The sequence below is a fragment of the Solea senegalensis genome, linkage group LG11 (assembly GCF_019176455.1).
Source record: "Solea senegalensis isolate Sse05_10M linkage group LG11, IFAPA_SoseM_1, whole genome shotgun sequence".
Lineage (NCBI taxonomy): Eukaryota > Metazoa > Chordata > Actinopteri > Pleuronectiformes > Soleidae > Solea > Solea senegalensis.
In genome coordinates this window covers 6,977,363-6,990,127 of record NC_058031.1, presented here as the reverse complement: position 1 = coordinate 6,990,127, position 12,765 = coordinate 6,977,363, and the positions used below count along the sequence as shown (strand labels likewise).

Genomic DNA, 12,765 nt, shown 5'->3' with positions numbered 1-12,765 from the left:
TAACCATTGTTTTCAGGAGTTTTTTGGGAATATTTTACTGATAATTCATGGACAACAATGGTTTAGATCCTAAACCACAAACTGTATAATAATCTTGGTCCTATAAGTGTTATTAATCTCCAAAAGGTCAGGATGGATAAGTTAGAATTATCGCTCACCTCTCACACTGAATGGTAAACTTTGACTCGGTTACCTTGTTATATCAGATTCGGTATTTCAAGTTTACAAGTTTGAATGAAATCCTCATCAACAAAATTACACCCCAAAAAACTATAGGTGTTCTCACAGCTTCTCCTGGGGCTGTTAAGATCCAGTCTGTTGAGACTCACCAAGTTTGTTGACTTAAGGAACTCACTGTGTGAATACTGCCCCAAGTCATTATTAAGTAGGGACTTACAGCAAACTCCCTGACGAAGACACACCCTGTCTTTCAGAATTGATATGTCACAAAGGTGCTCTGTATCCCAAATGAGTCAAACTCTTGCCACCGCGACAAGTCAATCACCAGTGTCTCAGTGGCTGAAATTAGACTGAAGGGGAAACAGCTCTGACAGTGCTGAGGTAGGAGACAAGAAACTGCATCCATCAGAACCTCACCTGAGGGAAAGGGGGACACAAAGTAAGTCCATGCTTGAGCTGAGAAGAATCTTCAGCACTGGGAAAGCTACTGAATCCACTTACACCAAACACTGACGAGGTAAGACTGGATTTCATTATAAACTGCTGGGTCGCAATACCACGAACCCTGCTACTACTTATGATACTGTGAATATCTGTCAGGTGACCTTTTGTAAAATGATCCTCATAGGACAGGTGTCACAGAACTTAAATGAAAGAAAGCATGGTAGCATAGAGAATGTGTTGCTCGCTATTGAGTTTAATGCCACGTCTGCTGTATTATCTCATGTACAACAACTTTTACTCTCATTATGTTCATACTCATAATATCAGAAGACCAACTTCCTGTCACATCATACCAAATCAAATGCCAATGATCACGGAATTTGAGTGAGCTGGCGGTGCCCTGAGACTTTTACAGTCATACAGTATACAGTATATGATATATGATGGATTCATTTAGAGCTACAACAATTGATTATTTTCTCCATTAATCGAGTAATCGTTTGGTCCATAAAATGTCAGAAAACAAAAACAATGATTCACATTTGAGAAGAAGATGAATCGATTATCAAATAGTTGACGTTTCATTTAGTAATCGAGTAATTGTTTCAGCTCTAGATGTATATTATGGAGTATATAATATACAATGTAAGAGAGACAGACGTGGTGTAAATAATGAGATCAAAGATGTGTCTGTTTACCTGTTTCTCCCTTTATGCTGGCTGGCCTTGGCTCACATGGACACTTAAACAGAGAGGAAACATTATTAATGTGATTAGTAACATGTATCTCATGTTATTTCATGTAAAATAAAAATGTGAAAAACCTAAATAAATTGTAAATATGTGCATATTTGACTTTCTACTACAGTATTAGTCTTTGGTTGATAAATGTGGGTAACCCCAAAAATCATCTCTCATGTCTGTCTGACTGCGATCTAACTGTGTCAAACACAGTCTGTATATTCTGTATATACAGTATTTTGCTTGACTTCATTAGAGAGAGAGATGGAGAACAATTGTTTGTTCCAGTGAGCAAGCGTAACCTAGATGAGCAAGTTTTTGGCAGTGCTGAACATATTAACTGCTCATGCCTGTAGGCAAGGGAAAACATTGCAGAAACATGGACCATGTGTGTGCTGATATTCAGACCACGCCGCTCCCACTTCACACACTTCAACTGTGCGCCGACGTCGAGTTATCACGACTATATAGATGCTGAACATTTAAAAAAAAAAAGAAAGAAAGAAAATGAATTTCTCAAAGTGTTTTGAATAAAAGACAGGTAACCTGATCGTTCACTCTGCTATTTGCCCTATTATTTATAATCACTGTTTACTAAATGACAATCTGTGAACAACATTAAACAAAAGGTGTCCTGTGTTAACACAGTGTGATACAGTGATACACGATCTCACACTTAGGCAATTTTCCCCTAGTCCATATATTAGCCTTAAAATCAAGATATTGTGCAATATACTACTTTTTTTTTCCTCACTTTCTTACACCTTTCTTTTTATTTTGTCTTTGAAGGTACACAATTATTGAAAAAACTGTAAACTGACACACTGTTTTAGTTATATACAATTTATTGCTATCATTATTATTATTATTATTATTATTATTATTATTATTATTATTATTGTTATTATTATTATTATTATTATTATTATTATAACAATTAGGCTGGTTATTTCATTTTTTGTGTCCCTCACTTAATGCTACATTTTATAATGATTTTATTTATTTTCTTTGAATACACTCATGATCCATCTTGATGCCCTTATGATATTATTCAAAGACATGATATAAAAGTGGAACTGATAATGATTACATTTTCAGCCCCAGTTATCCTGACCTCAGTATTTACAAACGAAGAGATTCATAAGAAAATCTCAAATTCATTTCATAGATGCTGGTTAAAAGGAGGCTATTGTTTGCAGTTAAAGTTCTTTGAGGGGGTTTGACTTTATTGAGCTGTCACAAAGACTCCACTTGGCTTAGGTGGAATAAATGATTCCTTGTTTCACAGAAAGTTGCAGCTCAGTAAATATTACAGAACAAATGTCATGTTTACTTTGGGATTCCTGCTGTCTAAATATTGGGCATTTGGGTATGGTTTCCAGCACAGCATCATTACCACACTGTCAATGTCACTGTTCAAATGGATGTAAATGACACCCGTGAACAAAACATTTCTTTCTCCTTTCAGTGTTAAAGGAGCCTGAGCATGGGGAGTCCAGGTTGTGAACACACAGGTTGCACCACACACTCGCCTCTTTGCTTCTGTTACCCACATCCTAACCTGAGGGAAGCCTGGTTGGATGACACAGACGACATCAAACCGCCCCGCAGTATGTTGGGGCTCCCTGAGCTCAGCTGGCCGGGGGTTTACCTCCCCTGCTACGACCGATTAGTCACGGAGGAGAACCCCTGGGTGCTGGGAGTCCCACAGACCCCCGCGTCTGCCACCCCTCCCTCCAGGACTCCGGAGCCCAGCCCACCTGCACCCAGCCAAGCTCAGGATTCTTCCTCCTCTGAAGTGGAGGACCGGGTGGAGGAGCGCTGTCTGGAGCAAGTCCAGACCATGGTGATGGGAGAGGTGCTGAAAGACGTGGACACAGCCTGCAAGCTGCTCAACATCACAGCAGGTAAAACAGAGTACAACAGGCCGGTGTCATTTTTATCCCAGACATTGACATTGAAAAATGCATTAGCATTTGGTAGAAGTTGTAAGCTATCACTTCTTGACATTAAATACAGTCACACAACTGACACCTGGTTAGCATTTGAGGCACAACACACCTTAGGCAAACACTTCTGTTTACTCAAGATGATCTTCACTTATTATGAACTGAGTCACCTATAGCTTTTAAGATGTACAGTAAATGCAGTGCATGAGTATTTACCTATATGAGGGCGGTCTTTCCCTGTACATTATAGCACACGACAGTTTGACTATACTCCAGCTCATGTTAAACTTCTAAAGCATTGGGGGGGATCTGAGTTTTGTCAGAATGTAAGTACAATGGACACATTCTGACAACAATATGAACTGTAAGCAGGATCCTACATTTACCGTCATGCAAATGAGCCGTCCTTTGGTTTTGTAAGACCAATTCCAAAGATCCACCAACCCACTCTTCATCAAACCATCCATCCCTCCATCTTCTACCGCTTTATCTCCACATGAGGGTCGCAGGTAGCGCTGGTGCCAATCCCTGCTGACATAGGGCAAAAGGCAGGGTGCACTCTGGTCAGGTGATGATGATGTAAATCATTTCAGACACAGAATCAATTCTGAACGTTTTTTTGTTTTCTGTTAGTTTAGTTAGTAGATGGACTGGCGACAAGGTGTATCCCGACCTGCGCCTAATGTCAGCTTGGCCTGTGGAAAAAGTGGCTAAAAATGAATGAACAATCAGATATTGTTTTGTTTTTTTCCAATTCAATACAGTCGGTGATTCAGGAAATACCTCTTCTCTCTACGTTCTCCTCTCCAGATCCATTAGACTGGAGCTGTGTGCACGTGCAGAAGTGGCTGCTCTGGACTGAGCACCTGTATCGGCTGCCACAGATCAGCACAATGTTTCACGAGCTGACTGGGAGGGATCTGTGCTCCATGGCAGAAGCAGACTTCAGACAACGCTCCTTGCAATTTGGAGACATCCTCTATGCTCATCTGGACATCTGGAGATCAAGTAAGAATGACAGGAAAATGACAAAGTAACAAAATGACCCCACATTAAAGGTTCAGTGTGTGACATTTAGGATGCTACTCATTAGTATTTTCACACACATAGAGACAAACAACGACATTTAGAGTGTGGATCTTTAATTCTACTATAATTTTAGCGTATTAGAGAGGGACACTTGAGTGGAAAACTGTAGCCAAATCAAATCTGATTTGATTTTTTTTTCTTTAGCTGTAGCAATGAAGGAGCGCTGCCCACCAGAGGAGAGCAAATCTAGTAAGTTCTTCTTTTTCCAACTAGCCACAACGATTGCAACGCTGAGTTAAAAATAAGTGAAGTTTGAAACAAACCCATAGTAAAATCTCTTCTATGTCAGCAGCTGCAGATGATGAATCCTGGAAAGATGTGATGTGCCACTACCCCAGCCAGCCCATCCACCTGTGGCAGTTCCTTCAAGAGCTGCTCCTCAAACCACACAACTACAGCCGCTGCATCCGCTGGCTCAACAAAGAGAAAGGTAAGGTCACAGTTAAACATAGCTGCATGTGGACATGGTCCCACAGACCATGAGTACAAACAACGTTCACGTAAGGGAGCCTTTGCACAGCAGCCAATTTGACATGTTTCAGCAGGAAAAGCACAGGTTTTACGGACCACATCAACGATGGCTCTGTTTGGTTCACTTCAGTCGAGACCAGGGATCTGCAACCTCTAGTATCAGAAGAGCCATTTTTGAATATAATTCATCTGGAGCCGCAACACATATTTGACCCATACAATGAAGATAGCAGTTTTATATATAGAAAAACACTATTGGCACATGTAGACCTATTTGTTGGGAATGGCTTTCCATATTTTAATATCTTATTAAAACACTCTTCTTTCTCGCCTTGATCTCTAAATAAGAGGTGTTCACTTTGAAAGACAAACATTTAAATCAAAAGACCGTTTTCTTTCGAAGCTGCAGGTTTTAGACCCCTGGTCTATGTCGTGATTTGGTGCTTTACTAATAGAATTAATTTGATTCGACGATTTGACGGTGTGGCAGTTAACCGACATGCAACCCGAAACCAAAGAAGCGAAATGGAACTCAGCCCACATTCATTTCATTATTTACACACCTGCTCTTCCGACTGTGACCTGACAAAATGGCCGCTGTGCAAACGGTCCATCCTTGCTACATGTTTGTGACACTTTGTTACCTTTAAGTCACCTGTAGTAGCACCGAGTGAAAGGAAACTTTACTGAACACTTGGAATATTATTCTGTGAAATAGCTGAATGCTAGTTTTTATAATCAGGACAGTCAACTTTGGAGATCACTGTAGAGCCTGACTGGGGCCAAACATCCAGCCTGAGCACATTTTTCTGTCTTCTGTCTCAAGGAATTTTCAAAATAGAAGACTCGGCTCACGTGGCCCGGCTATGGGGCATCAGAAAGAATCGTCCAGCTATGAACTATGACAAACTGAGTCGCTCTATACGCCAGTACTACAAAAAGGGAATCATTCGAAAGCCCGATGTGTCCCGCAGACTGGTCTACCAGTTCGTCAAACCCGTATGATGAACAGGACCAGTCGTTCAGAACAGAGTGAGCTGACGGCCAACAACCCAAAGATATGCTGGACATACAGATGATATTATCAATATAGATAGTAGATCAATATATTTCATTTGATGTTTCTTGTTAATTGTAAAGACTGCCTATACAGAATCGTGCATTCCTGCCTATGACAATTTTCGCTTTACTTTATAATGGAGTTATATGTCTTATTTGTTCTCTTTGTTGTCTCGAGCACTCACGTTTTTAACTCTCTGGTGTGATGTACGGTTTCTCAAATGTCTTCTGTCTATTAAAAGTTCCAAAGAAATATGCTTCTTGAGATTAGCAGATACTTGCTCTGTACACTTGGAGAAAGTTGTCTTGACTTAGCAGAGGATCTGGAAATGCAGATATTCAAAGGATTAAAACAAGGTACATTTCATTACCAGAGTATGTTTGTTTTCCGACCTTACTTTGTTAAGCTAAGTGGTGGCTGATGCCAGCTATTTATTTACTTATTTATAAAGACTGGTATCTTTTCCCTTTCTACGTAAAATAATGACATCCTATTATTCCCAGGTGTCAAGAACCGATTCTATAGTAAGTGAATTTCTTTCTAAATTTTTTATTCTTTGGGTTTATGTTTTAATAAAGTGGCAAACTATTACCGGGTGTTGTCCATTTGAAAGTAGAGTTGACAAACTTAATGCAACACTTCTAAATCACACGTGTACTCCATACAAAAAACACACGGACACTAACTTTTTCAACAAACTTATTTCCCTTTCAGACCAATATCGCAATATTGACACCATCACAACAAATTGGCTTCAGGTTTCGTCATCACTATCACTGATATTATCTGTGATCATCATGTTTATGCATATTTTTAAATTAACTTTTTTTTTGTTACATCAAGATGAACAGGCACTACACCAGTTAGGAGATAAAAGTACATCACTAACTATGAACACACATCTTCTAGAGTAAGACCGCTAATAGGGTTTCCACAACGTGAGCCGCTGTCCCCCGTGTGCATAAGGAAGAGATCATCAACATAAAAAAGCATTTACATGTACATCTTTTTACTGCCTCAACATGGTTAGGTCTCATTTTCCAACTCAACACAGTTGTACAGTTACAATAGAATATAATCTTTAAATTACATCATCATATACAAATCTGACAGCGTGGGATAACGTCACGCTTTTATAATACACTGACAATTCCATTGCAATGAAATTCATACGATATGGTACCTATTACTTAATATGTTTTCCATTGCTGTTATTTAAATGAAACACATTTACATGTATAACACTACACTTTTGTCTTAATAGTCCATCACTTGCATTTTTTTTTTTTTTTTATATATATATATTTTTTCTTTTCTGTTACATTTACACAACTCATACACACTGGATGATGATGATGTTTCCCCTAATAATTAACCTGATTAGGTGGAGTATGTGTTTGATCTTGCATGGTTTGTGTACATTGTGTGATTTTATGAATGTGTATAAATCTGTGTGTGTGTGTGTGTGCATTTAGGAGGTGGGACAGTTTGATGACCGGAGTCCTTTTTGCGATGCTGGACAACTTTACTCTAAGACACAACTTGTGAGCTGGTGATGTGTTTCTCCTCATGTGTGAGACCCAAACCTGTCCAATCCTGTTCCAGACACAGAGCTAAACACATCGGACTGCCGTTGGTCCACTTCAAAACTTTATCCTCCACGACGGCTAATTTCTAAAAGGCGTATCGCTCTTGTCTAATCAGAGATTTAGATTGAACATGTGGCCAGACAGACAACTCCGATAAGTGCCAATTCCTGCTAGTGTCTGTAGAGCAAGTTGAAGACTAAACCTAACTGTATATAAGCGTCATCTAAACGTGCCGTGCAGTACTGGTGACAAATGTTTTCCCTGTGTCACTGCGTAGTGTTTTGCAGACAAACGAAGCTTGGGTGGACTGGGAGGCAGCTACAAGCTGATCTTCACTGAAGCTGTTTCCTAATGTGATATGTGAGGTTTATTGCATGGAGAGAGAGAGAGAGATAGTTGATGGTACTGGGTCATTCTTTGGCTCAGCAGGGAAACGGGCCACAAAACTAGTGCTTTTTGCAAGTTAGGGCCTTAAATGACAGTGGAGTGGAGAACCATGTTGAGACAACATGACCCCTTTCAAGCCCAAACACTAGTACATTCATGTCCTGTTGAAGAGGCTTCAATCTTCAGACAACAGTCTGTTGTACAGAAACACATTGACACGCCTCCATTGGCCCTCGCTCTGGAAGAAAAGTGCCCAGCACAGGCATTGTTCAAAACCCTCCTCTCCTACTGCGGTGGCACCCTTAAAAAAAGATGACTTGATCCAGCTTCACTCAGCGGGAACCTTTCACTTGCATTTCTTGTTAGCAGTAGTGGATTTAATTGCGACCTGATTTACTGAGGCAAAAATGAAAGCTTCTGCCGAAACTGTATCCTTTCCATGAAGCGCATGAAGATGATACCGGTAAATGATTTGTGATGCTAAGAAAAATACAATACAAACATAAAATCAGTTCATCGACAAGCTTCCTCACATGAAAACGGAAGCATGTGCATGTCCAGAAGCATGTGATGCTAAAAAGTGACCTCTGCATTTTGTAGTTGAAGTGTTGCATCAGGTTGTAGCCCACACAAGGCTGCAGGATTCAGGGAATGCAAGTTGTTGCATAGCACATGCTGCTATGCAACATTAGAAACAGTTAAAAACACACTGCACACACCGGAAAAGAGGTTGGACCAAATCACAAAGAAAAACAAAAAGAAAGGGAGAAAAGAAACAAGGAAAGAAAGAAAGAAAGAATGAAAGAAAGAGAGAAACAGAGGGTACTGTCTGTGAAACTTTTAACACTACACAGCATTCCTGAAGTAAGAATGACAAGTGACCACACACAGCATTAAAAATGCTACACAAAATGGCGTCACACTGTATATACACAATGCAGGTTAGAGAAGCTCATCTTTGTCGAATGGGTTTAATTGATTATATTATCGTCCCATTCTTCACAAGAGAACAGACTGCAGTATACTGCAAGTTTAAACAAGCTGCATTATATGTTAAATACAGATACACAGAGAAGCAATGTGTTCCTGCACTTGATGTTATAGCCGTGTGTGTATATACTGGAATAACTGCTGCTCTTGTTTTTTTTTTGTTTGTTTTTTTAAATGTGTAATTCCACCCACCTCAAATGTTGGATAAAATATCTAATACTGATATATTGTCTTTTAGGTTACTAAGTTTTTATTTAGGCAAGACTGCTTGGCGCATCTGTTGGGCAAGGGATGTGTTGCTCTTAAGTCTCTGGCTATGTGCGGTGCAATTGGATGGGACAGTTCAAGCTGCCTCCAATGGCTTGTCCTTGTCCAGTAACGTGACTAGATAGGCTCGACGTAATTGGCCGGGTACAGTCCCTCTTGGCCCGTGTCCAAACGCCCTCTACACCAGCCTTGCTCGTCTTCGTCCTCAGTCTTGGTCAGCTCATCACCTGTGAAGGAGACATCACGCCTTACTCAACTTGCGTCAAACATTGATTGTAACATCATCAGAGGTGGAAAGTAATGGACTCGCGTTACTGTAATTAGGTAGGTTTTTTTGTGTACTTGATTTCTTTTAATTTGTAATTTTACTTTTACTTAAGTATGTTGTTTTGGAAGCGTTTTTGAATCACAATGGTTACTGTGTAAAAATATTGAATTCACGCATGGGACAGGTGAATGATGTGGACAGACAGGTGTATGATGAGGACAGACAGGTGAATGATGAGGACAGACATGTGTATGATGAGGATAGGTGAATGATGAGGACAGACATGTGAATGATGAGGACAGACATGTGTATGATGAGGATAGGTGAATGATGAGGACAGACAGGTGAATGATGAGGACAGACATGTGTATGATGAGGATAGGTGAATGATGAGGACAGACATGTGCATGATGTGTACAGGTGCATGATGAGGACAGACATGTGTATGATGAGGACAGACAGGTGAATGATGAGGACAGACATGTGCATGATGTGTACAGGTGCATGATGAGGACAGACAGGTGTATGATGAGGACAGACAGGTGAATGATGAGGACAGACAGGAGTATGATGCGGATAGGTGAATGATGAGTACAGATAGATGAATGCGAGGACAGACAGGTGTATGATGAGGACAGGTGAATGATGAGGACAGACATGTGTATTACGAGGACAGGTGAATGATGAGGACAGACAGGTGAATGATGAAGACAGGTGAATGATGTGGACAGGTGAATGATGAGGACAGACATGTGTATGTTGAGGACAGGTGAATTGATGTTAATTAAGGTCCCTGAGTGAGTGCGAAAGTTAAAGCATTTGTGACCTTTGACCCATTTTGACTGATACATTATATATTTTACATATTTTAATTAGTCAGCACTTTAATTTGATTTTAAAAGGTTTGCCTTTAATTAAAAATAATTCATGTGAGATTTGTGTCCCCGACACAAGAAAGAACCACAACCTTGTCAAAAAAGTAACTTAGAAACTTAGCTACTTTTTTACTTAGTTAGGTTCAACAGTTTAGTCATGCAAATATCTGATCAGCCAGTCACATGGCAATGACCCAAGATGACATGCTGGAGTTAAAACCAAGCATCAAGATAACACTCAACACTGACAACTTCTTAATGGAGGGTTAGGGTAAATAAAAGGAACCTCCAGGGCGTTTCTAACCACGAGTCAGCCTTTTTTTTGTTTCATTTGTTCATATACATGAGGATGCAAATGGACACACCCAGGCACAGCTGGGTGGCAAACCTCTGCCTTGTGTCTACATGATTCCACGGGTCAACAAGAGACAGCAATAATATACTATAAGAAAATGCATGGTAGACAGTTCTCACAAAAAAAAAGATGTAAAAGGAACATTTGCAAATGTTTTCTGAGGAAAGGAATGTACTGGACATGTTTATTAAGCCTCAGGGAATCACGCAGAAAGTAAGTCGAGTAACACAGAAACATACAGTATGCAAACAAGTCTTGCTATTTGTAGAGAAAACTCGATAGGGCAACCTTTACATTTCTGAATTTGCATGAAGATATAAAAGGTGTTTAAAGACAGCCCCCAGTTGTTGGCAGACCTAAACGCGTCTAAACACACCTGTGAGGTTAAGAAGGAGCATGAGGAAACCAGATGTAGAAACACAGCTGTGGATCCCTGCTCGGTTATTTTTCTATGCACTGCTCGTCTTCAAATAGCTTGTTGTGTCACTGCGGGGGCCTCTGAAGCACTTTTTTTAGACAATTTCGTCAACAGCTAGTGTTAATTGGTGGCAAGTGCCTGCAATTTGTTTTTCCATGTGGCCATTATTAACTAATCACTGCTTTTATCTGAAGAGGAAAGGGTGCTTTAGAAGCGTTGGGGCTTTTTGACCACTTGTGTGACGCTATAACTTGTCGTCATAATCCTAAAAACCCCTGTCTACAGTTTCCCCTGCCGTGTTAATATGCTGTGCTAATAAATTGATAGATTAACGAGTACACGTGGAGACAATCCATTTGTTATGCACAACAACGTCACTGACATTACCTGCTTTGAAGGAAAGCTCGTCCTGCTCTTGGCCGTCATAGTCATAGAGAGCGCGTACGCGGACGGCTTTCCCAGAGCTGGAATCCTCTTCGAAAGAGTTCCCGTTCCCACCGTTCTCGTTACCAGAGTTAGCAGCGGGCTGCTCGTCATCAGACCATTCAGTGGAGTAAGCTTGATTCTTATCATAGCTGCTCACACTGGAGGTGAGAAACAAAGCAGGGCAAAGCTTTGATGCATGCTTTTCATGGATATAAAATTTACATCCATCACATTTGTGATTCAGTACATGGACTAACCTGCTACGATCACCAGGTGGAGCCACATGGTCAGTGCTTGGAGTGGGTGGGGCTCCGTCTGGTTTCTTCTTCTTTGGAGGAGCACTGGCCTGGTCTGGGTTGTACTCCTGGCAAGGAGAAAGAACATTAAATCAATAAATGAAAGCAGTTGTGAGGTTTTTTTTTGATGATATTCTCTTGTTGTTGTTGTTTTTTTTACCTCAAACGCAGGCCAGTTCATATGCATGCCAGGGCCGTGGTTGTTGCTGAACCACTTCAGGTCCTCTTGAGTGTTTGCAGACAGGATCGTGCGCTCCAGTTCTCTGTATATTGTGGCATAGCTGAGGAGACAAAAATGGAACAGTGAAAGTGCCAGAAGGGACCGAGGAGGGTGAGGGTGAGGGTGGGGGGGATGATGGTCTGCTAATTTGGCATCAGAATCCAATACAATATGGTTAAAGTTGTAGGTTGAGAGAGAGAGAGAGAGAGGGAGCCACCATTGTAAAACCCTGGAGTCAACAACACTCCCATAACAGCTTTATGATTAAATCAAAGACAGGAATTTCCTACTCATTTTGTAGAATTCAAAATCAGACACATCTATGCAAAGTAAAGCCATTGCGACATTCAAGTATATTAAGAGGAAGCTATAAAACCTACGTCATACGTGATCATACAAAACACTGTCCTAATGCATTGTTTTTTGCATGTAATGAATTTGAGCAGGTCAGTTTGTGTGTGCTTTTAATTTCAGCTGGTTTTTGTGTACGGATCATTATATTTATGGTCAGACATTTACAGAAAATGTGAGGAAAGCTGAAACATATAACTCCCCATGTTTCTTTTGTGTGGGTAAATATACAGTATTTCAGTAAATGTGTAATCATTATCATAAAATGTTTTCAGGGCTGAGGAGGGAAAACACACTAGATTAATTGACAAATGAAATTAGAACTACATAAAATGATACAGTTTGGGAGGTTTTTGGTATTATTCAATGTCGTGTGTATTATGGACACAC

General features: G+C 40.3%; 2 protein-coding genes across 4 annotated transcripts in view; one reads left to right on the top strand and one right to left on the bottom strand.

Moving 5' to 3' along the window:
• Positions 1 to 419: 419 nt before the first annotated feature.
• Positions 420 to 6,524, top strand: LOC122776948 (SAM pointed domain-containing Ets transcription factor-like). Of its 2 annotated transcripts, none has more exons than XM_044037786.1 (6): positions 420 to 697; positions 2,833 to 3,271; positions 4,124 to 4,321; positions 4,547 to 4,591; positions 4,695 to 4,832; positions 5,700 to 6,524. In XM_044037786.1, exons 2-6 carry the CDS (start codon positions 2,851 to 2,853, stop codon positions 5,876 to 5,878), a joined length of 981 nt encoding a protein of 326 aa, XP_043893721.1. In that variant the 5' UTR covers positions 420 to 697; positions 2,833 to 2,850; the 3' UTR covers positions 5,879 to 6,524. The 2 variants fall into 2 exon arrangements, with proteins under 2 accessions (XP_043893721.1, XP_043893720.1); XM_044037785.1 differs by having other exon boundaries at positions 4,692 to 4,832.
• Positions 6,525 to 6,619: 95 nt separating this feature from the next.
• LOC122776947 (protein kinase C and casein kinase substrate in neurons protein 1-like) overlaps positions 6,620 to 12,765 on the bottom strand; it is a 30,540-nt gene continuing 24,394 nt past the window's right edge. For both annotated transcript variants that reach the window (XM_044037783.1, XM_044037784.1), the window contains 4 exons: positions 11,965 to 12,085; positions 11,766 to 11,872; positions 11,470 to 11,666; positions 6,620 to 9,393 (listed from right to left, as the gene is read on the bottom strand). In XM_044037783.1, the coding sequence (XP_043893718.1) occupies positions 9,284 to 9,393; positions 11,470 to 11,666; positions 11,766 to 11,872; positions 11,965 to 12,085 (535 nt within the window). In that variant the 3' untranslated portion in view covers positions 6,620 to 9,283. The remainder of the gene's footprint in view (positions 9,394 to 11,469; positions 11,667 to 11,765; positions 11,873 to 11,964; positions 12,086 to 12,765) is intronic.

Coding starts and splice junctions, on each gene's coding strand:
- LOC122776948 (XM_044037785.1), top strand. CDS start 2,851: ATGGGGAGTCCAGGTTGTGAACACACAGGTTGCACCACACACTCGCCT. Junction 4,592..4,691: donor ACCAGAGGAGAGCAAATCTA/GTAAGTTCTTCT, acceptor CTTCTATGTCAG/CAGCTGCAGATGATGAATCC. Junction 4,833..5,699: donor CTGGCTCAACAAAGAGAAAG/GTAAGGTCACAG, acceptor TTCTGTCTCAAG/GAATTTTCAAAATAGAAGAC.